Source organism: Ranitomeya imitator, chromosome 1, assembly GCF_032444005.1.
Source record: "Ranitomeya imitator isolate aRanImi1 chromosome 1, aRanImi1.pri, whole genome shotgun sequence".
Lineage (NCBI taxonomy): Eukaryota > Metazoa > Chordata > Amphibia > Anura > Dendrobatidae > Ranitomeya > Ranitomeya imitator.
Window position 1 is genome coordinate 168,342,510 of NC_091282.1, and position 26,923 is coordinate 168,369,432.

Consider the following 26,923-nt stretch of genomic DNA (forward strand, 5'->3'; position numbering starts at 1 on the left):
ACAGTACCAATGACGGCAGAGCTATCGAACCGCCTAGTGCGCTTAGGACAATTAGAAATAGCATGAGTGGAATCACCACAGTAGAAACACAGCCTGTTCAGACGTCTGTGTTCTTGCCGTTCGACTTTAGTCATAGTCCTGTCGCACTGCATAGGCTCAGGTTTACTCTCAGACAATACCGCCAGATGGTGCACAGATTTACGCTCGCGCAAGCGACGACCGATCTGAATGGCCAAGGACATAGACTCATTCAAACCAGCAGGCATAGGAAATCCCACCATGACATCCTTAAGAGCTTCAGAGAGACCCTTTCTGAACCAAGCCGCCAGTGCAGATTCATTCCACAGAGTGAGTACTGACCACTTCCTAAATTTCTGACAATATACTTCTACATCATCCTGACCCTGGCATAAAGCCAGCAAATTTTTCTCAGCCTGATCCACTGAATTAGGCTCATCGTAAAGCAATCCAAGCGCCTGGAAAAACGCATCAACATTACTCAATGCAGGGTCTCCTGGCGCAAGAGAAAACGCCCAGTCCTGTGGGTCGCCGTGCAAAAAAGAAATAATAATCAAAACCTGTTGAATAGGATTACCAGAAGAATGAGTTTTCAAGGCCAGAAATAGCTTACAATTATTTTTGAAGCTCAGGAACTTAGTTCTGTCACCAAAAAAACAAATCAGGAATATGAATTCTTGGTTCTAGCATAGATTTCTGATCAATTGTATCTTGAATCTTTTGTACATTTATAACGAGATTATCCATTGAGGAGCACAGAGCCTGAATATCCATGTCCACAGCTGTGTCCTGAAGCACTCTAATGTCTAGGGGAAAAAAAAAAACAAAAAACTGAAGACAGAGCTGAGGAAAAAAAAATGATGTCAGGACTTCTTTTTTCCCTCTATTGAGAATCATTGGTTTGGGCTCCTTGTACTGTTATGCTGTGCTATCAGGCAACACAGTGTGCAGTAATCAGCGCACATACAGTGATATGGCAATAACCCAAAAACAATAGAACAAGCTCTGAGACGTGGAATCTCTGCAGACTGCAATACCTGAACCTATCCTCACACAACTAAAAGCAGCAGTGGATTGCGCCTAACACTACCTATGCAACTCGGCACTGCCTGAGGAGCTGACTAGCCTGAAGATTGAAATACAAGCCTGACTTGCCTCAGAGAAATACCCCAAAGGAATAGGCAGCCCCCCACATATAATGACTGTTAGCAAGATGAAAAGACAAAACGTAGGAATGAAATAGATTCAGCAAAGTGAGGCCCGATATTCTAGACAGAGCGAGGATAGCAAAGAGAACTATTCAGTCTACAAAAAACCCTAAAGCAGAACCACGCAAAGGGGGGCAAAAAGACCCACCGTGCCGAACTAACGGCACGGCGGTGCACCCTTTGCGTCTCAGAGCTTCCAGCAAAAGAGAATAGCACAGCTGGACAGAAAAAACGGAAACAAAAACAAAGTAACACTTATCTAGCAGAGCAGCAGGCCACAGGAAAGATGCAGTAGCTCAGATCCAACACTGGAACATTGACAAGGAGCAAGGAAGACAGACTCAGGTGGAGTTAAATAGCAAGGCAGCCAACGAGCTCACCAAAACACCTGAGGGAGGAAGCCCAGAGGCTGCAATACCACTTGTGACCACAGGAGTGAATTCAGCCACAGAATTCACAACACTTGACTACTGCAACCTCCTACTCTCTGGAATCCCCTCTAGCACTCTGGCACCACTCCAATCCATCCTACACTCTGCTGCCCGACTAATCTACCTGTCTCCCTGCTATTCCCCAGCCTCTCCCTTATGCCAAACCCTTCACTGGCTTCCTATGACCCAGAGACTCAAGTTCAAAACCCTCACAATGACATGCAAAGCCATCCACACAGACATCACCTCCTTACATCTGTCACATGGTCTCCCGGTACCTACCTACACGCAACCTCCGATCCTCTCAAGACCATCTTCTCTACTCCCCTCTCATCTCTTCTTCCCACAACCGCATTCAAGACTTCTCCCGTGCTTCCCCCATACTCTGGAACTCTCTACCCCAACACATCAGACTCTCACTTATTATAGAAACCTTCAAAAAGTACCTGAAGACTCACCTCTTCCGACAAGCCTACAGCCTGCAGTGATCCTCAACCTACTGAACCGCCGCACAACCAGCTCTACCCTCTCCTAGTTTATCCTCACCCATCCCCTTCAGACTGTGAGCTCTCGTGGGCAGGGTCCTCCCTCCTTATATACCTGTGTGCTTTGTTTTTTGCTCATGTTTAATGTATTTGTCTATATTTGCCCCGTATTCACATGTAAAGCGCCATGGAATAAATGGCGCTATAAAAATGTATAATAATAATAAAATAATAATAATAAAAGGGGGGGAATGGTGCAGTGAGGCACTAGCCACGCTAAGGGAGCAGCGAGAACCTTCATTTACACATTGCAATAAAGTTGTTATTTGTGGCAATGGAGGAAAAGATTTTAAAACAAAAAGAACAATATGTATTGCTGCTCCATCTACTACAAGTCTATTACGTTAGTTTGTAGTGTAAATCTGGAGTGACATAATCCCTTTAACTAGCAATTTGAGGGTGACAAACTACCTTTAACTGATACCACATAAATCAGAAATAAAAATATAAGAATTTAATAAAAGTAAAATATAATATATTATCGTTTCATTTACATCAAACACACATATTTGCATCTAGGAATAAAAGTAAGCTGTACTGTTAGACTGAACCAATAATCAAAAAAATTCATCAAGGAAAGCTCGGTAGTCTATGAAAAAATCTAAACAATCTGTATAATAACCTCATATATCACTGATGTTTCTGATCCCTGGGGGACGCATGGGCTGCGTTCTAGAAATAATTGCTTAACCCACAAAATAGCTGTTCAGTTTGCTTAGGCGAACAATAGATATGTAATGCTACTGAGAGTGAAGCCACCCTGGACACTGAAGCATTTTATTCTAGATTTTCAATTATTTAACAAAAGCAATATAATTAAAGCAATACTCCAGAGCACCCCACAGACTGCGCCACACATGCAGTATTACTTTACTGGAGATAATCATATTTTGTCACCTTTGTTTCCACTTCAATTCCCTATTTCTGAGTCTCCTGTCAATTTCATCACTGTATCACTTCCTCATCGAGGGGAGGTTAATCCTGAAATTCCCGATTCATAAATGAAACGCCATATAAGATATACAGTCTTATTGTAAAGCTAAGGCGGCTGACATTTGTCTTGTTGCCAGTGGCTACTTACAACGGGTACAAAAGTTGCAGCAGAAACCAAGCCCTAGTTTTGAGAAAGAACCAAATGGGCAATATGGCCTATATGCCAAGACCAATACTATTAAAGATTCATAATAGTTGAGAGCCCTGTTGGAAATTTTCCATTTTCCATTGGAGCCCACCAGCATTCACTTAATCCACGGTACTATACGTTCAGAAGTCAAAAAGTCGATGTACAGAACAACAGTGGAAAGCAAAGAAGCCAGTCTGACTTATTATTTTTCCTGGAAAGTTTATCAAAAAAATCTCAGACTATATTTTTTATGAACAAATGCATAATAAATCATTATGTTTACTAATGATCCATGTCTACAGCCCATAATTCTACTATAAAGGCATCAGCTGCATTCACTGGGAACTGTAAGGTGATGATAATTAAAAGGCCAAAAAATTGCCCTAATTTACATATTATCCTGGAATTTCTGGACCCTAAATACTGACGCAGCATTACAAGTCATGTACGGTGCATATGGAAGTTAACAACTGGCAGGAGAAGTCATCCTTTCAAAATACATTTTTATAATGAATCTAAACTACGGTAATACAAAAGCACTCAGGAGGATTCATTTTGAATTGGAGGAAATGCTCAGTGGTTTTCATACACAGGGAAGAGCACTGAAGGCACCCTCAAATTGAAGTCTACATGTACATTTTTCTCAGAACTGAGGTCAGTGGGACTAAAAGAGTATGAAAAACAATGAAGAAGATGGGAGGTTTTGATATAACAGCTTCTTGAAGGCCTTTTTTATATGGTATTTCCATTTAACAAATGAATCAGACCGTAGAAAAATCTACTATATAATTGTCTAAGGGTCACTTCCGTCTCTCTGTCTGTCCTGGATATTCATTGGTCGCGGCCTCTGTCTGTGATGGAAATTCAAGTCGCTGATTGGTCTTACCAGCTGCCTGTCATGGCTGCCGCGACCAATCAGCGATGGCCACAGTCCAATTAGTCCCTCCCTACTCCTCTGCAGTCAGTGCCCGGCGCCTGCTCCATAGTCCCCGCAGTCAGTGCCCGCTCCATACTCCCCTCCAGTCACCGCTCACACAAAGTTAATGCCAGTGGTAACGGACCACGTTATGCCACGGGTAACTAACTCCGTTACCGCCGCTATTAGCTCTGTGTAACCAAGTTTTTACTATTGATGCTGCCTATGTGGAGCGCCCCCAGATGCAGGGCCGTGGGTTACTCGGTACCGGTCTGTTGTGAATTCTGTTGTTAAGCTCCCTCCTGTGGTCATGAATGGTACTTCGGCTGGTTCTGTCCATGGGCTTCCTCTGGTGGTTGTGAGTTGGGCTGCGACTTCTGAGGTTCCTTCCACAGGTGACGAGGTTAATTCGTTAGCTGGCTGCTCTATTTAAATCCACCTAGATCATTGCTCCATGCCACCTGTCAATGTTCCAGTATTGGTCTAGTTCGCTCCTGGATCGTTTTTGTGACCTGTCTTCCCAGCAGAAGCTAAGTTCCTGCTTGTTTTTCTCTGTTTTCTATTTTTTCTGTCCAGCTTGCTATTTTGATTTTTGTCTTGCTTGCTGGAAGCTCTGGGACGCAGAGGGAGCGCCTCCGCACCGTGAGTCGGTGCGGAGGGTCTTTTTGCGCCCTCTGCGTGGTCTTTTTGTAGTTTTTTGTGCTGACCGCAAAGTTACCTTTCCTATCCTCTGTCTGTTCAGTAAGTCGGGTCTCACTTTGCTAAATCTATTTCATCTCTGTGTTTGTAATTTTCATCTTAACTCACAGTCATTATATGTGGGGGCTGCCTGTTCCTTTGGGGAATTTCTCTGAGGCAAGGTAGGCTTTATTTTTCTATCTCTAGGGCTAGCTAGTTCCTTAGGCTGTGACGAGTTGCATAGGGAGCGTTAGGAGCAATCCACGGCTATTTCTAGTGTGTGTGATAGGATTAGGGATTGCGGTCAGCAGAGTTCCCACGTCTCAGAGCTTGTCTGTATTATTAGTAACTATCAGGTCATTCCGTGTGCTCTTAACCACCAGGTCCATTATTGTCCTCACCACCAGGTCATAACAGTACAGGTGGCCCAAAGTATTAATGCATCTCAATAGAGGGATAAGAGAAGTTCTGAGACCATTTTTTTTTCTTTGCAGTGTGTTTTGTCTCTCTTTTCCCCTTTACCTCTGGGTGGTTCAGGATACAGGTGTAGATATGGACATTCAAGGTCTGTTCTCTTGTATGGATAATCTCACTGCAAGGGTACAAAACATTCAAGATTTTGTGGTTCAGAATCCGATGTTAGAGCCTAGGATTCCAATTCCTGATTTGTTTTTTTGGGGATAGATCTAAGTTTCTGAATTTCAAAAATAATTGTAAATTGTTTCTTGCTTTGAAACCTCGCTCCTCAGGTGACCCTGTTCAACAAGTGAAAATCATTATTTCTTTGTTACGTGGCGACCCTCAAGACTGGGCATTTTCCCTTGCGCCAGGAGATCCGGCATTGCATGATGTTGATGCGTTTTTTCTGGCGCTTGGATTGCTTTATGATGAACCAAATTCAGTGGATCAGGCAGAGAAAATCTTGCTGGCTCTGTGTCAGGGTCAGGATGAGGTAGAGATATATTGTCAGAAGTTTAGGAAGTGGTCTGTACTCAGTGGAATGAATGTGCCCTGGCAGCAATTTTCAGAAAGGGTCTCTCTGAAGCCCTTAAGGATGTCATGGTGGGATTTCCCATGCCTGCTGGTCTGAATGAGTCTATGTCTTTGGCCATTCAGATCGATCGACGCTTGCGTGAGCGTAAAGCTGTGCACCATTTGGCGGTACTATCTGAGCATGGGCCTGAGCCTATGCAATGTGATAGGACTTTGACCAGAGCTGAACGGCAAGAACACAGACGTCGGAATGGGCTATGTTTTTACTGTGGTGATTCCACTCATGCTATCTCCGATTGTCCTAAGCGCACTAAGCGGTTCACTAGGTCTGCCACCATTGGTACGGTACAGTCTAAATTTCTATTGTCTGTTACTCTGATTTGCTCTTTGTCATCCTATTCTGTTATGGCATTTGTGGATTCAGGCGCTGCCCTGAATTTGATGGACTTGGAGTTTGCTAGGCGCTGTGCTTTTTCTTGGAGCCCTTGCAGTATCCTATTCCATTGAGAGGAATTGATGCTACGCCTTTGGCCAAGAATAAGCCTCAGTACTGGACCCAATTGACCATGTGCTTGGCTCCTGCACATCAGGAGGATATTCGCTTTTTGGTGTTGCATAATTTGCATGATGTGGTCGTTTTGGGGTTGCCATGGCTACAGGTCCATAATCCAGTATTGGATTGGAAATCTATGTCTTTGTCCAGCTGGGGTTGTCAGGGGGTACATGGTGATGTTCCATTTTTGTCTATTTCGTCATCCACCCCTTCTGAAGTCCCGGAGTTTTTGTCGGATTACCGGGATGTATTTGATGAGCCCAAATCCAGTGCCCTACCTCCTCATAGGGATTGCGATTTTGCTATCAATTTGATTCCTGGTAGTAAGTTTCCTAAGGGCCGACTGTTCAATTTATCTGTGCCAGAACACGCCGCTATGCGGAGTTATATAAAGGAATCCTTGGAGAAGGGTCATATTCGCCCGTCGTAGTCACCATTGGGAGCAGGGTTCTTTTTTGTGGCCAAGAAGGATGGTTCTTTGAGACCTTGTATTGATTACCGCCTTCTTAATAAGATCACAGTCAAATTTCAGTACCCTTTGCCGCTGCTGTCTGATTAATTTGCTCGGATTAAGGGGGCTAGTTGGTTCACCAAGATAGATCTTCGTGGTGCGTATAATCTTGTGCGTATTAAACAGGGCGATGAATGGAAAACAGCATTTAATACGCCCGAGGGCCATTTTGAGTACCTGGTTATGCCATTCGGGCTTTCCAATGCTCCATCAGTATTTCAGTCCTTTATGCATGACATCTTCCGAGAGTACCTGGATAAATTCCTGATTGTGTATTTGGATGATATTTTGGTCTTCTCGGATGATTGGGAGTCTCACGTGAAGCAGGTCAGAATGGTGTTCCAGGTCCTTCGTGCGAATTCTTTGTTTGTGAAGGGGTCAAAGTGTCTCTTTGGAGTTCAGAAGGTTTCATTTTTGGGTTTCATTTTTTCCCCTTCTACTATCAAGATGGACCCTGTTAAAGTCCAGGCCATTTATGATTGGACTCAGCCGACATCTGTGAAGAGTCTGCAAAAGTTCCTGGGCTTTGCTAATTTTTATCGTCGCTTCATCAGTAATTTTTCTAGTGTTGCTAAACCGTTGACTGATTTGACCAAGAAGGGTGCTGATGTGGTCAATTGGTCTTCTGCGGCTGTGGAAGCTTTTCAGGAGTTGAAGCGTCGTTTTTCTTCTGCCCCTGTGTTGTGCCAGCCAGATATTTCGCTCCCGTTTCAGGTCGAGGTTGATGCTTCGGAGATTGGAGCAGGGGCTGTTTTGTCGCAAAGAAGTTCTGATGGCTCGGTGATGAAACCATGTGCCTTCTTTTCTAGAAAATTTTCGCCTGCTGAGCGCAATTATGATGTTGGCAATCGAGAGTTGTTGGCCATGAAGTGGGCATTCGAGGAGTGGCGTCATTGGCTTGAAGGAGCTAAGCATCGCGTGGTGGTCTTGATGGATCACAAGAATTTGACTTATCTCGAGTCTGCCAAACGGTTGAATCCTAGACAGGCTCGTTGGTCGCTATTTTTCTCCCGTTTTGATTTTGTGGTTTCGTACCTTCCGGGCTCTAAGAATGTGAAGGCTGATGCCCTGTCAAGGAGTTTTGTGCCCGACTCTCCGGGTGTTCCTGAGTCGGCGGGTATTCTCAAAGAGGGGGTAATTTTGTCTGCCATCTCCCCTGATTTGCGGCGGGTGCTGCAAAAATTTCAGGCTGATAGACCTGACCGTTGCCCAGCGGAGAAACTGTTTGTCCCTGAGGTACATTGTTCGGTGTTGGCTGGTCATCCTGGAATCTTTGGTACCAGAGATTTGGTGGCTAGATCCTTTTGGTGGCCGTCTTTGTCGCGGGATGTGCGTTCTTTTGTGCAGTCCTGTGGGACTTGTGCTCGGGCTAAGCCCTGCTGTTCTCGTGCCAGTGGGTTGCTTTTGCCGGTCCCGAAGAGGCCCTGGACGCATATTTCTATGGATTTTATTTCGGATCTCCCTGTCTCTCAAAAGATGTCGGTCATTTGGGTGGTTTGTGATCGCTTCTCTAAGATGGTCCATTTGGTACCCTTGTCTAAATTGCCTTCCTCCTCTGATTTGGTGCCATTGTTTTTCCAGCATGTGGTTCGTTTACATGGCATTCCGGAGAACATCGTTTCGGACAGAGGTTCCCAGTTTGTTTCGAGGTTTTGGCGATCCTTTTGTGCTAGGGATGGGCATTGATTTGTCTTTTTCCTCAGCTTTCCATCCTCAGACAAATGGCCAAACTGAACGAACTAATCAGACTTTGGAAACATATCTGAGATGCTTTGTTTCTGCTGATCAGGATGATTGGGTGTCCTTTTTGCCTTTGGCTGAGTTCGCCCTTAATAATCGGGCCAGCTCGGCTACTTTGGTTTCGCCGTTTTTCTGCAATTCTGGTTTCCATCCTCGTTTCTCTTCAGGGCAGGTTGAGTCTTCGGACTGTCCTGGTGTAGATACTGTGGTGGATAGGTTGCAGCAGATTTGGACTCATGTGGTGGACAATTTCACATTGTCCAGGGAGAAGGCTCAACGTTTCGCTAACCGCCGGCGCTGTGTGGGTCCCCGACTTCGTGTTGGGGATTTGGTTTGGTTGTCGTCTCGTTATGTTCCTATGAAGGTTTCCTCTCCTAAGTTTAAGCCTCGTTTCATTGGTCCGTATAAGATTTCTGAGGTTCTCAATCCTGTGTCATTTCGCTTGACCCTTCCAGCTTCTTTTGCCATCCATAATGTATTCCATAGGTCGTTGTTACGGAGATACGTGGCGCCTGTGGTTCCATCCGTTGATCCTCCTGCCCCGGTGTTGGTTGAGGGGGAGTTGGAGTATGTGGTGGAGAAGATTTTGGATTCTCGTATTTCGAGACGGAAACTCCAGTACCTGGTCAAGTGGAAGGGTTATGGTCAGGAAGATAATTCTTGGGTCTTTGCCTCTGATGTTCATGCTGCCGATCTGGTTCGTGCCTTTCATTTGGCTCGTCCTGGTCGGCCTGGGGGCTCTGGTGAGGGTTCGGTGACCCCTCCTCAAGGGGGGGTACTGTTGTGAATTCTGTTGTTAAGCTCCCTCCTGTGGTCATGAATGGTACTTCGGCTGGTTCTGTCGATGGGCTTCCTCTGGTGGTTGTGAGTGGGGCTGCGGCTTCTGAGGTTCCTTCCACAGGTGACGAGGTTAATTCGTTAGCTGGCTGCTCTATTTAACTCCACCTAGATCATTGCTCCATGCCACCTGTCAATGTTCCAGTATTGGTCTAGTTCGCTCCTGGATCGTTCTTGTGACCTGTCTTCCCAGCAGAAGCTAAGTTCCTGCTTGTTTTTCTCTGTTTTCTATTTTTTCTGTCCAGCTTGCTATTTTGATTTTTGTCTTGCTTGCTGGAAGCTCTGGGACGCAGAGGGAGCGCCTCCGCACCGTGAGTCGGTGCGGAGGGTCTTTTTGCGCCCTCTGTGTGGTCTTTTTGTAGTTTTTTGTGCTGACCGCAAAGTTACGTTTCCTATCCTCTGTCTGTTCAGTAAGTCGGGCCTCACTTTGCTAAATCTATTTCATCTCTGTGTTTGTAATTTTCATCTTAACTCACAGTCATTATATGTGGGGGGCTGCCTGTTCCTTTGGGGAATTTCTCTGAGGCAAGGTAGGCTTTATTTTTCTATCTCTAGGGCTAGTTAGTTCCCTAGGCTGTGACGAGTTGCATAGGGAGCGTTAGGAGCAATCCACGGCTATTTCTAGTGTGTGTGATAGGATTAGGGATTGCGGTCAGCAGAGTTCCCACGTCTCAGAGCTTGTCTGTATTATTAGTAACTATCAGGTCATTCCGTGTGCTCTTAACCACCAGGTCCATTATTGTACTCACCACCAGGTCATAACACCGGTCCTCTGCTGGCTCAGTTCTGGGGATGTCACGGTGGCTGGACCCGGTCCGTGACCCTGCTAAGGGGCGTCCAATGAAAGGTGATGCGAGTCTGTCAAGGTTTTGTGATGCCACCTGTGGTATTCGGTCAGGGTGACCGATTCTGCTTGGGGTCTACTGGGGTGATGTGATGGCAGCTAGATGGTAAACCTTCCCACAGGTGAAGTATGTCCCCAGGGCTTCCCGGTAAGGTTAGTGGTGACGGTGTGAGGTGCAGACAATACGAGGACACAGGGTTGCAGTCTCTTTACCGAAGACTTCAGGATCCTCAATCCAGAGCACAGTTAACAAGGCTGTCTGAGACCGGCCAGTCCGAAGGCACATCCAGAGTTCTCTTTGCAGGTGGAATTCAGTGCCTTCCACTAGCGCCTGTGTGTTGTAGTGCTTCCCTGCTGAGCATTCGTGATAGTCCTCACAACTTCTATTCTAGTTTCTTTCTAATTCGTTCCAGTTCTTTCTAGTTCTCCGTCCCGAGGTATGTTATGGCTAGGATGCACCCGTTTGACGGGTAGGCTCGGAGTTCTTCCGGGACCCTAGAGACGCCCCTCTCCATGCGTTGCCCCCTATATCTGCTTAGGTGATGTAAGGTAGACAGCCAACCTATAATTAACTGTCCTGCGGAGTTTGAAGTAAGGTATAGAGTCAGTTACTTCCTTGGTGTTCCGGCCACCGGCTACGCGCCTCAGTAGGATGTTACCGTTCTCCGGGCACGACTCCTACTGGCTCTCCTTTGTGCTTGATCTTGTTTCTCACTGTCCACAATATCCTTCGCTTCGTGTCTATTTCTTAGGATACCGCCGCGGGGTGTGCAGGCACGGTTCTGTAACGTTCTATTCTGGTCGCTAGGTACCTGCCAGGTTCCCACGCCTGACAGGGCCCCCCCTGAATCTTCTCACTGCAACACCCCCTGACACGGGATGTTGCCTGAATCCAACCCAGTCAGCTTCTGACTAACTTCCTATCCAACCCCTAGTTTTACCAGTGTGAGGAGTGGCCTAATAAATAAAACCTTTTGCTCCCCCTAGTGGCCGGAGTGTGAAGTGTAATGTGTGCTGGTGATACCTGGTCAGATGAACTCCTTTAGCCCCATCAGACGTACCATCACTCCCCTTAGTGGCAGAGTGACGTTACTGCAACAACCAGATCTCTGGGGCGCTGCATATGCAGCATCAATAGTAAAAAGATCTAATGTTAAAAATAATAAAAAAAACTAAAAACCTGCTATACTCACCCTCTGTAGTCTGACGATGCGCTCACGCCTGCCGCCAGCTTCCGGTCCCAGAGATGCATTGCAAAATTACCCAGAAGACTTAGCGGTCTCGCGAGACCGCTAAGTGATCTGGGAAATTTCTCAATGCATCCTGGGAACGCAAAATGGCGGCAACCGCGCGCATCGCCAGAGGTTCGCTGGATCTACGCTGGATCCCGCCGGGTGAGTAGCTATTTTTTATTCTAATTATTTTTTTTAACAGGGATATGGTGCCCACACTGCTAAATACTGCGTGGGCTGTTATATACTGCGTGGCTGCTATATACTACCTGGCCAGTGTTAGATACTATGTGGGCTGTGTTCTATACTGCGTGGGCTGTGCTATATATTACGTGGCCAGTGTTATATACTGCATGGACAGTGTTATATACTACATGGCTGCTATATACTATGTGGCTGTGTTCTATACTGCGTGCTATATACTACGTGGCCACTGTTAGACACTATGTGGGCTGTGCTATATATTACATGGGCTGTGTTATATATTACGTGGCCAGTGTTACATACTACGTGGGCTGTGTTATTTACTGCGTGGCTGCTATATACTGTGTGGGCTGTGTTATATACTACGTGGGCTGTTATTTACTGCGTGGCCTATATTAACGCATCGGGTATTCTACAATATGTATGTATGTATATAGCAGCCACATGGTATATACCACAGACCACGTAGTACTCCTATATATTACGTGGCCTGTGCTATATACTATGTGGCTGCTGTATACATACATACATATTCTAGAATACCCGATGCATTAGATTTGGGCCACCATCTAGTAAGTAAATAAATATTGATTAAAAGGTTCTGTAATGCCGACATCCCTGCATATTTCCCCTTCCTTTCCTCAGTAGGGATGCACACATGCTTGCCATAACAGTTTCCGAGTGGCGTCTCCTGCTCCGGCTCCATGGTTCCAGGGCCAGCGTTCATGCACTCACTTCACGCTTCTTAAAGAGGCAGCGCACAATCCAGAAGTGACCTAGCCATAGCTGGGAGGAATTAGGTATTTAAGGCACTCTCCACGGTAGGGAGGTGCTGAGCAACTTCAGTACCTAGTGTGTCTTCAACCTACTAATCCATTTTCAGGTCCCTGTTCCTGAACCTGTTTTGCGAGACTGTATCAGTGCCTGTCCAAAGATTCTGAGCCCGTCCTCTCTGAATCTGCACCAGTATCCATACTGCCAGTGATCCTGATTCTGTCCTGTCTGATACTCCGAGTCTGTACCTGTGTCCCTGACCCCTGAGGTCAGCTGCTCCAGTACCAGGGGCTGCCCTGGAGTGGTACTTGGTGGCTATTTGCAGATCATGCTAACTTCACCATCAGAGGCTCTAGTGAAGAACCAGGTAGTTGCATAGTTTGTACATCCAGCGTAAGCCAGGTCTAAGGCTCAGTGGGTCCACACACAACAGCGTGAAAGTTTGCTCAAGCCTTGGATCCCGCTTCCTCCACTACCCCTCCACTCTCGAAGTTGTTTTGGAAGATAACCCGCCAACTAAATCAGCAGAATGAAATCCTTTCCTACTTGCAGAAGGTGAATGCCCGATTAGATGCTCTGATGCCAGCTGCTTCACCTGCACCAGACTAAGTTGCAGCAACCTCAGCAGTTACTATCCAGTCTGCAACTCATGCACCCAGAACGGGGTCCACAACCACCAGCGTGACAGGTTCTACAGCCATGGAATACAAATAATTGCTATATATATATTGGTGTTAACTGGGGGGCCTTTTGGTCTGTGCTTTCTGGTTCTGTCTTGAACACACTGGAAATGGTCATTGGAAAAGGCTCATCTGGTGTTTCAGGACATTTTTGCTGTGTCAAGAACGAGACCAAGAAGCACAAACTGGTTGGAACTGAGTAAGGAAACTGGGTGAGTGCCAGGAGAGAGATTTACCGTAAAATTGTGGATATTCTTTTATTACTTTTAGCCAGTCTCAGGATTTTTAGCAATAATTTATACTCCCCAGACAGTGCTTTTATTATTATGAATTCTATAATTACAATACTTCAAAGAAGAATAAACCTGCCATAAAATGCTGCACTTTTGAAGGTGAAAAATAGCATTAAATACATCATTTCAGCTAGACCTGGCTCTTTTCATTTTGTGACTTTGATATATCGTTGTCAAGCACCAGAGACTGATAAGCGCCTATGATACATATGAAGTGATAATCTCCAGAAACAGACAGCGGCTCACCTTATTACAAAGTCATGGCTGTCAATCTCGCTGCCACATCCACTGTTGAGAAGGATTCCGGAATTACCCACGACTGCACAAGTCTGAAACCGGCGGCTCTTCATTGGTGATACTTCAGGCAAAAGACTGTGCAGATTGTGTGAAATATTTAGAGTACGGCGTCTATCCAGAACATAATGAATTACATCTCCCGGCTTGAAGCTGCTTTTAACTACAGATACATCTCTCTCAGCATCCAGAAACCGCAGAATATCTTTCCTAGGAGAAAGGAACATAATAAACAAATCAGCATTGCTATGGCATCCAATGCATACATCCAAACTGCAAGCAGACATCCATTGATCCTTATGTAGATCGCATGTAGGGTGGCGAAACACGGACACTTTGGGTGGTATAACAGTTTGATAATAAGTATCATTACAGTAATTAATACAGTATCTGATAGTAAGCACCATTCATTATTCAAAAGTGCAAGATGTGACATTTTATAATGGAGGGTATTTGATACTACCATGAAGTCAGAACAGTGGCCACAATCATTGTGCACCTAATAGACGGTTTGTCACGGCAGCAGATTTTTAATTTCAATGTCCTGGAGCAATGGCTTTTACACACAACCATTTGATGATCATATACTCTAAATTTTTAGCATTCCTTAAGATTTGTAGTGACAATATTAAATACAGTATACACAGTAGTCATCAGAAAGTCTTTAAAACACTGAGATGCTAAAAAGTTTGTATGCATCACGAAGACATGAACCGTAGACTTGTATTATTTTCGAGGGAAAAAAAGCAATTATGGTAAATGAACTGACCTAACAAGAGCTGCATACCAACCTGAGATTGTTATAGAACCAATAGAGAACAAGAGAAGCAGCCAAGAATGACGCCTATGTGTTGTGAACACCCAGGACATGGATTATCGTCTTAGAACAATTCCACCTAATAGCTGGATCTCAGGTATTGCAGTCACATCCCAGGACCTGGCAACAAGTGCGCAAAATCAGCCATACTGCTATGAAATCTCTAGTATCAGGAGTAGAAGTTAAAAGTAACCCGACTGAGATCACGATGTCACCAGACTGCACAATACACATTGCATATATTAATACAGAAATCTCTTACATATGGTCAGGTTGGTGTACTTAACGGTACGTTAAAAGTGGTATTCCCATCTCCAAGATCCTATCTCAATTTTTAGTAGGTGCAATAATAATAATATTAGCAAATACCTGCAATTAGAACTGTAGTATAGTTCTTCTGATTTGCCATGTCGTTTACCCCATGTGCAGGGCATTGCAGTAGCTTAGGTATCCATGGTTACAACTACTGATATAGTGACAGTTAAGGTACCTTCACACTGAGCGACGCTGCAGCGATCCAGACAACGATCCCGATCGCTGCAGCGTCGCTGTTTGGTCGCTGGAGAGCTGTCACACAGACAGCTCTCCAGCGACCAACGATGCCGGTAACCAGGGTAAACATCGGGTTACTAAGCGCAGGGCTGCGCTTAGTAACCCGATGTTTACCCTGGTTACCAGCGTAAAAGTAAAAAAAAAACAAACACTTCATACTTACCTTCCGCTGTCTGTCCCTCGGCGCTCTGCTTCTCTGCCCTGAGTAAGCACAGCGGCCGGAAAGCACAGCGGTGACGTCACCACTGTGCTTACACAGGGCAGAGAAGCAGAGCGCCGAGGGACAGACAACGGAAGGTAAGTATGAAGTGTTTGTTTTTTTTTTACTTTTACGCTGGTAACCAAGGTAAACATCGGGTTACTAAGCGCGGCCCTGCGCTTAGTAACCCAATGTTTACCCTGGTTACCAGTGAAGACATCGCTGAATCGGCGTCACACACACCGATTCAGCGATGTCTGCAGGGAGTCCAGCGACGAAAGAAAGTGCTGGCCTTCTAGCTCCGACCAACGACATCACAGCAGGATCCTGATCGCTGCTGTGTGTCAAACTGAACGATATCGCTAGCCAGGACGCTGCAACGTCACGGATCGCTAGCGATATCGTTCAGTGTGAAGGTACCTTAAGTTAGTTGTTAGTGGTTGTTACCATGGATAACTAAGCTAGTGCATTGCTCTGTACATGGGGTAAGCGACATAGTGAATCAGAAGAAGTTGTTTTTGCTAATATTATTATTATTATTATGCCTACTAAATATTGGGATATGATCTTGGAGATAGGAATACCCCGAAATTTGAACTGCATATTTCTAGTACCTCGTATAAGAGAGATGCCGTAAAGTGGCTACGAGGTACACATAAATATGGCCATTTTTATGCGCTAAAAGCTCTCATTTTTCATATTTCTAGTGCAGTAATGCAGTTCAAATTTCATGTTTTCAAGTTTGCATGTTTTGGCGCTGCAGTGTGCTGCCCTTTTTACTTAACTATATACGAGTTGGCGACTCTGGGTTCAGCACCTGTTCACACTCAGTCTATGTTTGGATGTGCAGGTCAGGTTTTTGAAATGTATTCTTTAGCCTTCTGATCGTGCACTCCCCGCCTCCTAGCCACACGTGTTTTAATTATAGTAGGTCCAATACCCCTCCACAGAAAGAGAGAATTTGAGTCCAAGAAGAGGTTTCACATGTACCCATTCAGATGGAGACGTTTATTCTCAGCGAGGTAGTTCAAGCGTAGGACCTCGTATAAGAGAGATGCCGTAAAGTGGCTACGAGGTACACATAAATATGGCCATTTTTATGCGCTAAAAGCTCTCATTTTTCATATTTCTAGTGCAGTAATGCAGTTCAAATTTCGTGTTTTCAAGTTTGCATGTTTTGGCGCTGCAGTGTGCTGCCCTTGGAACTTAGATTGGTGGCCCACTCCAGTGCTGAAATAAAAAAAAATGGCTGGATCCGCGCTTTAAAGTCTCCATTGTGATAATAATGCTTTGGGAGAGAGTTCTATTAACCCTTGCTCTCGCTGAGGAATGTGAGTATAAGCGTCGAATTTCAGAAATGAATGGAAGAGCCAATTCGAAGCCCAAGCTAATTTTATCAACAATTTCTGGCAAAAGCAGCAACTAATTTGGACGCGATAAGTACAATTTGTATTAATTCTAGATGTCTACAAGTTGGTTCCTAGTGTTTAAATTGTCTCACATTTTCCAGTACATCTACGGTGAGCAAAACAATACAACTTTTTTTCAATTTTATGATACGATCACAACTTTTCTAAAAAGAAAAAAAGTCTGGCAGGGCTTAATGAGATGTGGGCAGATGTTGGCTGCATACTTTAGGGCAACATGGTGGCTCAGTGGTTAGCACTGTTGTTTTGCAGCACTGGTGTCCTGGGTTCAAATCCCACCAAAGACAACTTCAACAAGGAGTTTATATGTTCTCCCAGTGTTTGTGTGGGTTTCCTCCAGGTTCTCCGATTTCCTCCCACACTCAGAAGACATACTAATAGGGAATAGGGATTTCTTGCAGAAAATGTCCGGTTTTGTTCAGGAAATTTCTGCAAGGAATCCTGACGTGTGCACATAGCCTAAATCTATTTTGGAATAAAGCTGTTCACATATTTTATCTGGCAAATGGCTTAATTTCTCCTTTGTAGAATCCAAAATAACCCTGATCAGATCGAGCAATTTCTCACACGATATGACCATAAGTAATAATTGTCCTGTTTAAGGGACCAAAACGCATCTCAATGGTTTGCCAGAATCTGATGATTACCTTACCCATGAAAAGGTTGTATTAAAGGCTTATTTTGCATTGATAAGTTGAGTATACTATTGATACGGCTGATGGAAACATGCACTTATTAAATAATAATGATCCAACCATTGTCTCACTTTGTCGCAATGGATACATCTATGGACACAGCGTCGTATAAATAAACTGCTCAAAAAAGTAAAGGGAAAACTTAAACTACAGAATACAACTCCAAGTAAATCAAACTTCTGTGAAATCAAACTGTCCACTTAGGAAGCAACACTGTTTGACAATCAATTTCACATGCTGCTATGCAAATGGAATAAACAACAGATGGAAATTATTGGCAATTATCAAGACACACTCAATAAAGGACTGGTTCGGCAGGTGGGGACCACAGACCACATCTCAGTATCAATGCTTTCTGGCTGATGTTTTGGTCACTTTTGAATGTTGGTTGTGCTTTCACACTTGTGGTAGCATGAGATGGACTCTACAACCCACACAAGTGGCTCAGGTAGTGCAGCTCATCAAGGATGGCACATCAATGCGAGCTGTGGCAAGAAGGTTTGCTGTGTCTGTCAGCCAGAGGCTGGAGGCGCTACCAGGAGACAGGTCAGTACACCAGGAGACATGGAGGGGGCCGTAGGAGGGCAACAACCAAGCAGCAGGACAGCTACAAGGAGTTTATATGTTCTCCCACTTTTTGTGTGGGTTTCCTCCGGGTTCTCCGATTTCCTCCCACACTCAGAAGACATACTGATAGGAATATAGAGTGTGAGCCCCAATGAGGACGATGATAATGTAAAGCGTTGTGGAATAAAAGGCGCTGCATAAGTGATTAAAATAAACAAAAAATAAATATTTTACAGTGGGGTAAAAATACCCCTCTTAGCATTTTGAGAAGTACTTTAAGCTGAGGAAGAGCACAAAATTTGTAGTATCTCAAATTTGTAATACTAAGGAATACATAAGGTTAACTAGGGCATCCAGTTAATAGATATTGATTACCTATTCTGTAGATAGGTTATCAATATCTGATCGGCGCAGGTATGACACTCAGTACCCCCACCTATCAGCCATTATACCCAGCAGTGTTGGCTGGATGGAAATACATTGAACGAAGCTGCAATGTGATTCAATGTGTTTCACATGCACAGGAACGGTTCATCAGTACCTAGTTTGCAAAATACAGGGATCAGGGCCGTATTTGCCACTAGGCACTTGAGGGCACGTGCCTAGGGTGGCAGGATGCGGGGGGGTGCACTTGAGCAAGGTTTTTTTTTTTTATAAAGTGAAGTCCGGGTTCAAGCACCCGCCCCCTCCCTTCCTCTCTCCCCCTCCCTCTCTCTCTCCCTCCCGCCCCATCCCTGAAGACTTCATACTCACCCTCCTCCAGCGGTGCCTGCTGCAACTCCGTCTCAGCGCCGGCAGCTACCACGTGACCGCTCATACAGGAAGGAAGACGCTGCGGGGACAGAGATACTGGGAAGTTCAGCGCCGCACAGTGAGAAAAAGGTGAGTATGAAAGGGAAGGATAGAGGAGGACGGGGGGAGGATGGAAGAGTCATGTTTACAGGGTGGGAGGCTGGGGAAGCCATGCATACAGGAGGGGGGATATGAGCCATGCATACAGGTGGGGGGGAATATGATACATGCATACAGGAGGGGGGAAATATGAGCTATGGATACAGGAGGGGGGATATGAGCCATGCATACAGGAGGGGGAGAATATGAGCCATGCATACAGGTGGGGGGGAATATGAGCCATGCATACAGGGGGGGAAATATGAGCCATGCATACAGGAGGGGGGGAATATGAGCCATGCATACAGGTGGGGGGAATATGATACATGCATACAGGAGGGGGGAAATATGAGCTATGCATACAGGGGGGGAAATATGAGCCATGCATACAGGAGGGGGGGAATATGAGTCATGCATATGGGATGAGCCATGCATACAGGGGGGAATATGATCCATGCACACAGGAGTGGGGGAATATGAGCCATGCATATGGGATGGGAGGGAGATGAGCCATGCATACAGGAGGGGGGATTTGAGCCATGCATACAGAAGGGGGAAATATGAGCCGTGCATATGGGATGAGAGGGAGATGAGCCATGTATACAGGAGGGGGGGATATGAGCCATGCATACAGGAGGACAGGAGGGGGGATATGAGCCATGCATACAGGATGGGGGAAGATGAGCCATGCATACAAGATGGGAGGGGGGCATTATACAGTATTGAGCATCATGTGGGGTCATTATACAGTATGGAGCATCATGTATGGCCATTATACAGTATTGAGCATCATGTGGGATCATTATACAGTATGGAGAACTGTGTGTGGCCATTATACACTATGGAGCATCATGTGTTGCCGTTATATAGTATTGAGCATCATGTGTGGCTGTTATATTGTATTGAGCGTCATGTGTGGCCGTTATATAGAAATGAGCATCATGTGTGGCCGTTATATAGTATTAAGCATCATGTGTGGCCATTATGCAGTATGGAGCACTGTGTGGCCATATTTTTTTTGGGTTATAATTATTGTATATGAAACAGTGTGATCAGCAGTGCTAAATGGGTGTGGTTGGGATGTGGATATGGGTGTGACTAGTTGTGAAATGGGTGTGGTCAGAGGCGTGGTCTAAAATTTGCCACAACACACTACGCGCGCCGCAAACTTTATACCTCTTCCCTTCTTCAAAAGTTGGGAGGTATGATACCGCATTTGCCAGATCACGGTAAGTGTCGCAAATCCCATAGGGAATGAATGAGGCCGAACTCAGTGTTGCCGTAAGTGATCCGTTACGCGGCAGATGCAGAAAAACTGCCGAATCTGCTGCAAAAGGCTACTTTCACATCAGCGATTCTTGCCAAAGTCACTGCCGATAGTGTCATACTCACCAAAGGGGGAGGCAGCACTAAAAGTGCCTAGGGCTGCAGAAACTCTAAATACGGCCCTGACAGGGATGCATACATAGAAATGCTCCCAACATACACAGGTGCACACTACATACCCACATACGACACACAAGGACATACTCATACATACACTTAAATACAGTATACATTTACCTTGTATATGAACAAATACATACACCTTCTTTGCATATTCACCAGATAAAAGGACCCACCACATACTTAGATGTGCACTGTCCCATAACAAAAACACTGCAAATTGCAGTGAGAATGCTAAATAAAACAAAAAGAACAATCCAGCTCACCCAGTTTGTACTTGCTAGCAATATAAAGGAGAAATCCAGCCATTTTCCAGATAAAATATGCAAACAGCTTTATTCCAAAATCGATTAAAAGTAGGAAATCAAGGCACTACAAAATTGTAGGAATAAATCCCAAGAGTTTCAGACTAAAACTTGGTATTTGATCAATGAGCAAAGACAAAGTTTTAGTCTGAAATGCATAGGCTTTATTCTTACAATTTCTCACACTCAATAAAGGAGTGGTTCTGCAGGTGGGGACCACAGACCACATCTCTGTATCAATGCTTTCTGGCTGATGTTTTGGTCACTTTTGAATGTTGGTTGTGCTTTCACACTTGTGGTAGCATGAGACGAACTCTACAACCCACACAAGTGGCTCAGGTAGTGCAGCTCATCCAGGATGACACATCAATGCGAGCTGTGGAAAGAAGGCTATTATTATTATTTATTGATATAGCGCCATTTATTCCATGGCGCTTTACATGTAAGGAGGGGTATACATAATAAAAACAAGTACAATAATCTTAAACAATACAAGTCATAACTGGTACAGGAGGAGAGAGGACCCGACCCGCGAAGGCTAACAATCTACAAGGGATGGGTGAGAATACAGTAGGTGAGGGTAGAGCTGGTCATGCAGCGGTTTGGTCGATCGGTGGTTACTGCAGGTTATAGGCTTGCCGGAAGAGGTAGGTCTTCAGGTTCTTTTTGAAGGTTTCGATGGTAGGTGAGAGTCTGAAATGTTGGGGTAGAGGGTTCCAGAGTAGGGGTGATACGTGAGAGAAATCTTGTATACGATTGTGGGAAGAGGAGATAAGAGGTGAGTAGAGAAGGAGGTCTTGTGAGGATCAGAGGCTGCGTGTAGGTAAGTACCGGGAGACGAGTTCACGGATGTATGGAGGAGACAGGTTGTGGATGGCTTTGTACGTCATGGTTAGGGTTTTGTACTGGAGTCTCTGGGCAATGGGGAGCCAGTGAAGGGATTGACAGAGGGGAGAAGCCGGGGAATAGCGGGGGGACAGGTGGATTAGTCGGGCAGCAGAGTTTAGAATAGATTGGAGGGGTGCGAGAGTGTTAGAGGGGAGGCCACAGAGTAGGAGGTTGCAGTAGTCAAGGCGCGAGATGATGAGGGCATGGACTAGGGTTTTTGCAGATTCTTGGTTGAGGAATGAACGGATTCGTGAAATATTTTTGAGTTGAAGTCGGCAGGAAGTGGAAAGGGCTTGGATATGTGGTTTGAAGGAGAGATCAGCATCAAGGATTACCTCGAGGCAGCGAGCTTGTAGGAGAGTGGGCTGCCATTTACTGTAATGGATAGATTCGTTGGGGGGGTCACGTGAGATGGGGGAAAGATGATGAATTCTGTTTTGTCCATGTTAAGTTTCAGAAATCTAGCGGAGAAGAAGGATGAAATAGTGGACAGACACTGAGGGATTCTGGTTAGTAGGGAGGTGATATTTGGTCCAGAGATGTAGATCTGTGTGTCATCAGCATAGAGATGATACTGAAAGTCATGAGATTCTATGAGCTGTCCCAGGCCAAAGGTGTAAATGGAGAAGAGCAGGGGCCCTAGGACTGAACCTTGTGGGACTCCGACAGATAGGGGGCGAGGTGAGGAGGTGGTGTGTGAGTGGGAGACGCTGAATGTCCGGTCTGTTTGCTGTGTCGGTCAGCTAGAGGCTGGAGGTGCTACCAGGAGACAAGTCAGTACACCAGGAGACGTGGAGGGGGCCGTAGGAGGTTAATAACCCAGCAGCAGGACCGCTACCTCAGCTTTTGTGCAAGGAGAAACAGTATATTGTGCATGTGTCTGCACAAACGGTTAGAAATTAACGCCATGAGGATGGTTTGAGTGCTCGACGTCCACAGATGGGGGCTGTGCTCACAGCCCAACACCGTGCAGGACGCTTGGAATTTGCCACAGAACACCAGGTTGGCAAATTCGCCACTGGCACCCTGTGCTCTTCACAGACGAAAGCAGGTTCACACTGAGCACATGTGACAGACGTGACAAAGTCTGGAGATGCCGTGGAGAGCAATCTGTTTCATGCAACATCCTTCAGCATGAACGGATTGGCAGTGGGTCAGTAAGTGTGGTGGCATTTCTTTGGAGGGCCGCACAGCTCTCCATGTGCTCGCCAGAGGTAGCCTGACTGCCATTATGTACAGAGTCAAGATCCTCAGACCCCTTGTGAGACCATATGCTGGGGCTATTGGCCCTGGGTTTCTCCTAATGCAGGACAATGCCAGACCTCATGTGGCTGTAGTGTGTCAGCAGTTCCTGCAAGATGAGGGCATTGAAGCTATGGACTGGCCCGCCCATTCCCCAGACCTGAATCCCATTGAACACATCTGGGACATCATGTCTCGCTCCATCCACCAACATCACGTTGCACCACAGACTGTCGAGGAGTTGGTGGATGCTTTAGTCCAGGTCTGGGAGGAGATCCCACAGGAGACCATCCGCAGACTCATCAGAAGCATGCCCAGGAGTTGTACTGTAGGGAGGTCGTACAGGCACGTGGAGGCCACACACCATACTGAGCATCATTTTGACTTGTTTTAAGGACATTACATTCCACTTTTAATTTTGTGTGTGACTCCAAATCCAGGCCTCCATTGGTTAATAAATTTGATTTCCATTGTTGATTTGTGTGTGATTGTGTTGTCAGCACATTCAACTTTGTACAGAACAAAGTATTTAATGATAATATTTCATTCATTCAGATTTAGGGTGTGTTATTTGAGTGTTCCCTTTATATTTTTGAGCAGTCTATATATCTATTTATGAGCTCGTAGCATTAGAACAATGCAATATTAGTCCATAATTCTCCTCAGTGCACATGCATTTATCAGCAGCAGAGTATAGAGTACAAGGGTGTACTTGCCAGCTCTAACCATGACACTAAGTATGCTGTAGTGATGGGATAATCTAGTAGGTTGTTCTGAAAAGGGTGGAGCTTATGCAAATTATGTCGCTGGATGTAAGTGGTTCTGGGGACAAGGTTTAAATGCCTTGATCATCTGCTACAAAACTCTGATACGTCTAAGTGGGCATACCATAAATTGGTGTAAATTATAGCAAAAATCTTGCTAGTTTATGAGTGAAATAGATTTCAGTTTGTGGCGTATGGAGAGCCCAAGATGGGCCACATGTATTGGGTTCGCCTAACTCTAGCAGGTTTCTGTTTAAGCCTGTTATAGGACTCCTTACTCTAGTGGGTTTCTGTTTAAGCCTGTTATAGGATGCCTATCTCTAGTGGGTTTTTGTTTAAGCCCGTTTTAGGACGCCTTACTCTAGCGGGTTTCTGTTCAAGTCTGTTACAGTAGAAAGATAAGCGCGTGCACAGCCGTATATAAAGTGCCAGAGTAGGTTCCAATACCATGAAGTGTAGCAAAAAACTCGGCACTCAAACTTAGCTTTATAAGTGGTTTAATTGTATCCACGCTTAGTAGCAAGAAAAGTTTCGGCCCTATTAGCCGGACCTTCATCAGTCACAGCAGTAAGTTGTCAATAAAAACAGATGGACCCACAGGATTGTGGGTTCTCAGTAAAGTCGTAGCAGAAGGTGGACACAGTCCGTGTCTCAGGAGTGTAGCCGAATCCGGCAGATAACCTTAGGAGATCTAGAGCCTGCATGTCTGGTCTGAAGGGGATGCGGCATCCACGGCAAGTCGCATGTTATAGGACGCCTTACTCTAGTGGGTTTCTGTTTAAACCTGTTATAATACGCCTTACTCTAGCGGGCTTCTGTTCAAGTCTCTTATAGGAGACGCCAGTGTTCAGAAATTTACCTAAAAATGTTTTTATGGTTTTGGTGTGAATAGTCTTGCTTGAAGCCTAGAAAATGTAATTACTGTAAACTAGTGTTTGGAGTATATTTTAGTGCTGCAGGTTCTGTAATATTAAAATACATAAAAGCCTCAGTAAATATAATATCAGATTTTTAAATTTTCCGTGTGTTTGCCCTTTACCTTTATTACAGCTTTCATTCTTTTGTGCTGCCTGCTTTTAGCATTTTACAGTAATTTGTTAGCAGAATTTCTGGATATTTTTCCATGCTTCTTATGATAGCTGAAGGTTTTATATGTTAGGTTGTGAGAAGCAGGAAATGAGCCTAAGTAATCTGGCACACATTTAATGATCACTGATCGGAGGTGGCTCGTCTATTCAATGTCTTGTCTCCCACGGTGATAGGGTTCTTTGGTCAACTCATAATCATAGGAAATGAGCACAACTCATGGCTAGAGATGGGCAGATCAACTCACAGGACCCCAGTCCAGCGTCCGACTCAGTGCTACCTGGCGGATAGACTGGAGACTAGCAAATCTCCTGTGTCCCTGACGCAACGTCATCTGTGTGACGTGATGAACAGATGACGTTGTGCCAGCCCTGACAAAACAAATGCCATGCAAGGGACCCCAGAAGATGAGAGATTTGCAGGTCTCCCATCTAGCCACAAATTACCACTGACCTGGATGCTGGACCAGAATCCCGAGACTTGATCCACTAATCTCCACTCATGATGTTTAGGTGCAAAAAGTCAAGAAATATTTAATTGAAACCCGAAGTATAATAAGACTCTTAAGAATATAATGCTAATAAAAAAAATTAGAGACACTAAATGTAATAATATTAAATCAAACTATGTTAAACTATCAAAAGTGAGATAACTTGGTCAAGGTCACCTCCATGCCTCCTACCACTTTGTCTCCAGCAATAATCCTAGATGAGAATGGTCTTAAAAGGGAAGCCATTATCAGAATTTGAATGATTATTTAAAAATCAGGCTTTTGTGTTAACTGTATATATATTTTTTAAATTTGGGAATGTTTTTATTTTCCATAGCAGAATATTTATGAAAAATAATACTTAAAAATCCTACTTCTTGGTTCTGGAAATCCACATGTACATTAAGAACAATGAACATGGTGATCCTGTCTGTATTGAAGCATCTAATGAGCGTGCAAAGGTCATTGTGAAGGGAGAAGGGTAGGGTCAGCTGTGACACCACCTATTTTGATTGGTGGCCCCAGTTTTATAGGTATCGTATAGCATTAATTACCTGTCATTGTAAACCTGTTTCTCATAAGAAACATCTGTAAACTCTTCCTGAAAAGACAGGAAGTAGGAGTCAAATACTTCCAGTGGCAAAACTACAGGTTACGAATTATGTTTTTTTTTGTTTTTTTTTAAATAGAGACCTGGTACTGATGAGAAGAAGCCAACTGTATAACACTTTTTTTCATTGGAAGGCTTGCAAGTTTAAAATAATGAATCCACAGTCCATGTACGAGATCAAGAATAATAGCAGAAGGCACCACAAATGTAACATCAATCTAGACAACAACATTGGTTTTTAAATTACTACAATTGATAACATAGATTTTTTTTATAATCTACCCAAGTTAGTAAAAGTTGTTTGTGGAATAGCCACTTTAAAGTTCTGTGTATCTGATAGTCCACAAGGTCTTATACCACTAATTGAAATCTTAATTTCTCTATATCTCCAAGATTTTTTAAAATATTATTTTTTCAAATACATTTTTTTAGAGTTCCCAACAAATAGTGTTCATGGAGTTATAATAGCTCAAAGAAAGTCAAAAGAGTCTCCTTTTGTCATCCATCTGTCGGAGACGGCATACATGAAATAGTAGTTGGGTAAATTCCATAACTTTTTTATTTCATAATGATGAATATCAACCCAGATAAAAGCCTGAGTTGAAAACTACAAGTTTCAAACTTTTAACAGTTCTTACTCATGGTATCATTCTGAGAACGTTAAATTACTTCCAGGTAAGCACATCTCACTTTTGTTGTACCTCATTTCCCACAATGATATCCAGTAAAAAGTATATATGTTTTCTTTTTAACTGGGACCCCAATGATAGTTCCCGCTGTATTGTATTCTGTGCACATCGGAAAAGATTCACATAGCTGGAAAAAAAACACAGCTAGATATATTTTTTGAAAATATTACAAATTGGATATTTATTGGCCAAATATCTTGATTATAAATTAAACTTTCAATACAGAAGCAAAATAGGATTGTTTCACATGATTTATGTCGCAGTTTTTTGTTTTATTTTCTCTCCTTGTAAAAATTGAGTGTACTTCTTTAAAAGCAGAAGTACAGTACTTTCTTTATCAAGTTATTACAAATTACTGATTTAATTATATTTTGTGTTGCT

General features: G+C 44.3%; 1 protein-coding gene across 1 annotated transcript in view; it reads right to left on the bottom strand.

Annotated features, from left to right (window-relative positions):
• Positions 1-26,923, bottom strand: part of ST8SIA4 (ST8 alpha-N-acetyl-neuraminide alpha-2,8-sialyltransferase 4) — a 255,164-nt gene that overhangs the window by 118,530 nt on the left and 109,711 nt on the right. Inside the window, exon 3 of the mRNA XM_069752216.1 lies at positions 13,827-14,084. Coding sequence (XP_069608317.1) covers positions 13,827-14,084 — 258 coding nt within the window. The remainder of the gene's footprint in view (positions 1-13,826; positions 14,085-26,923) is intronic.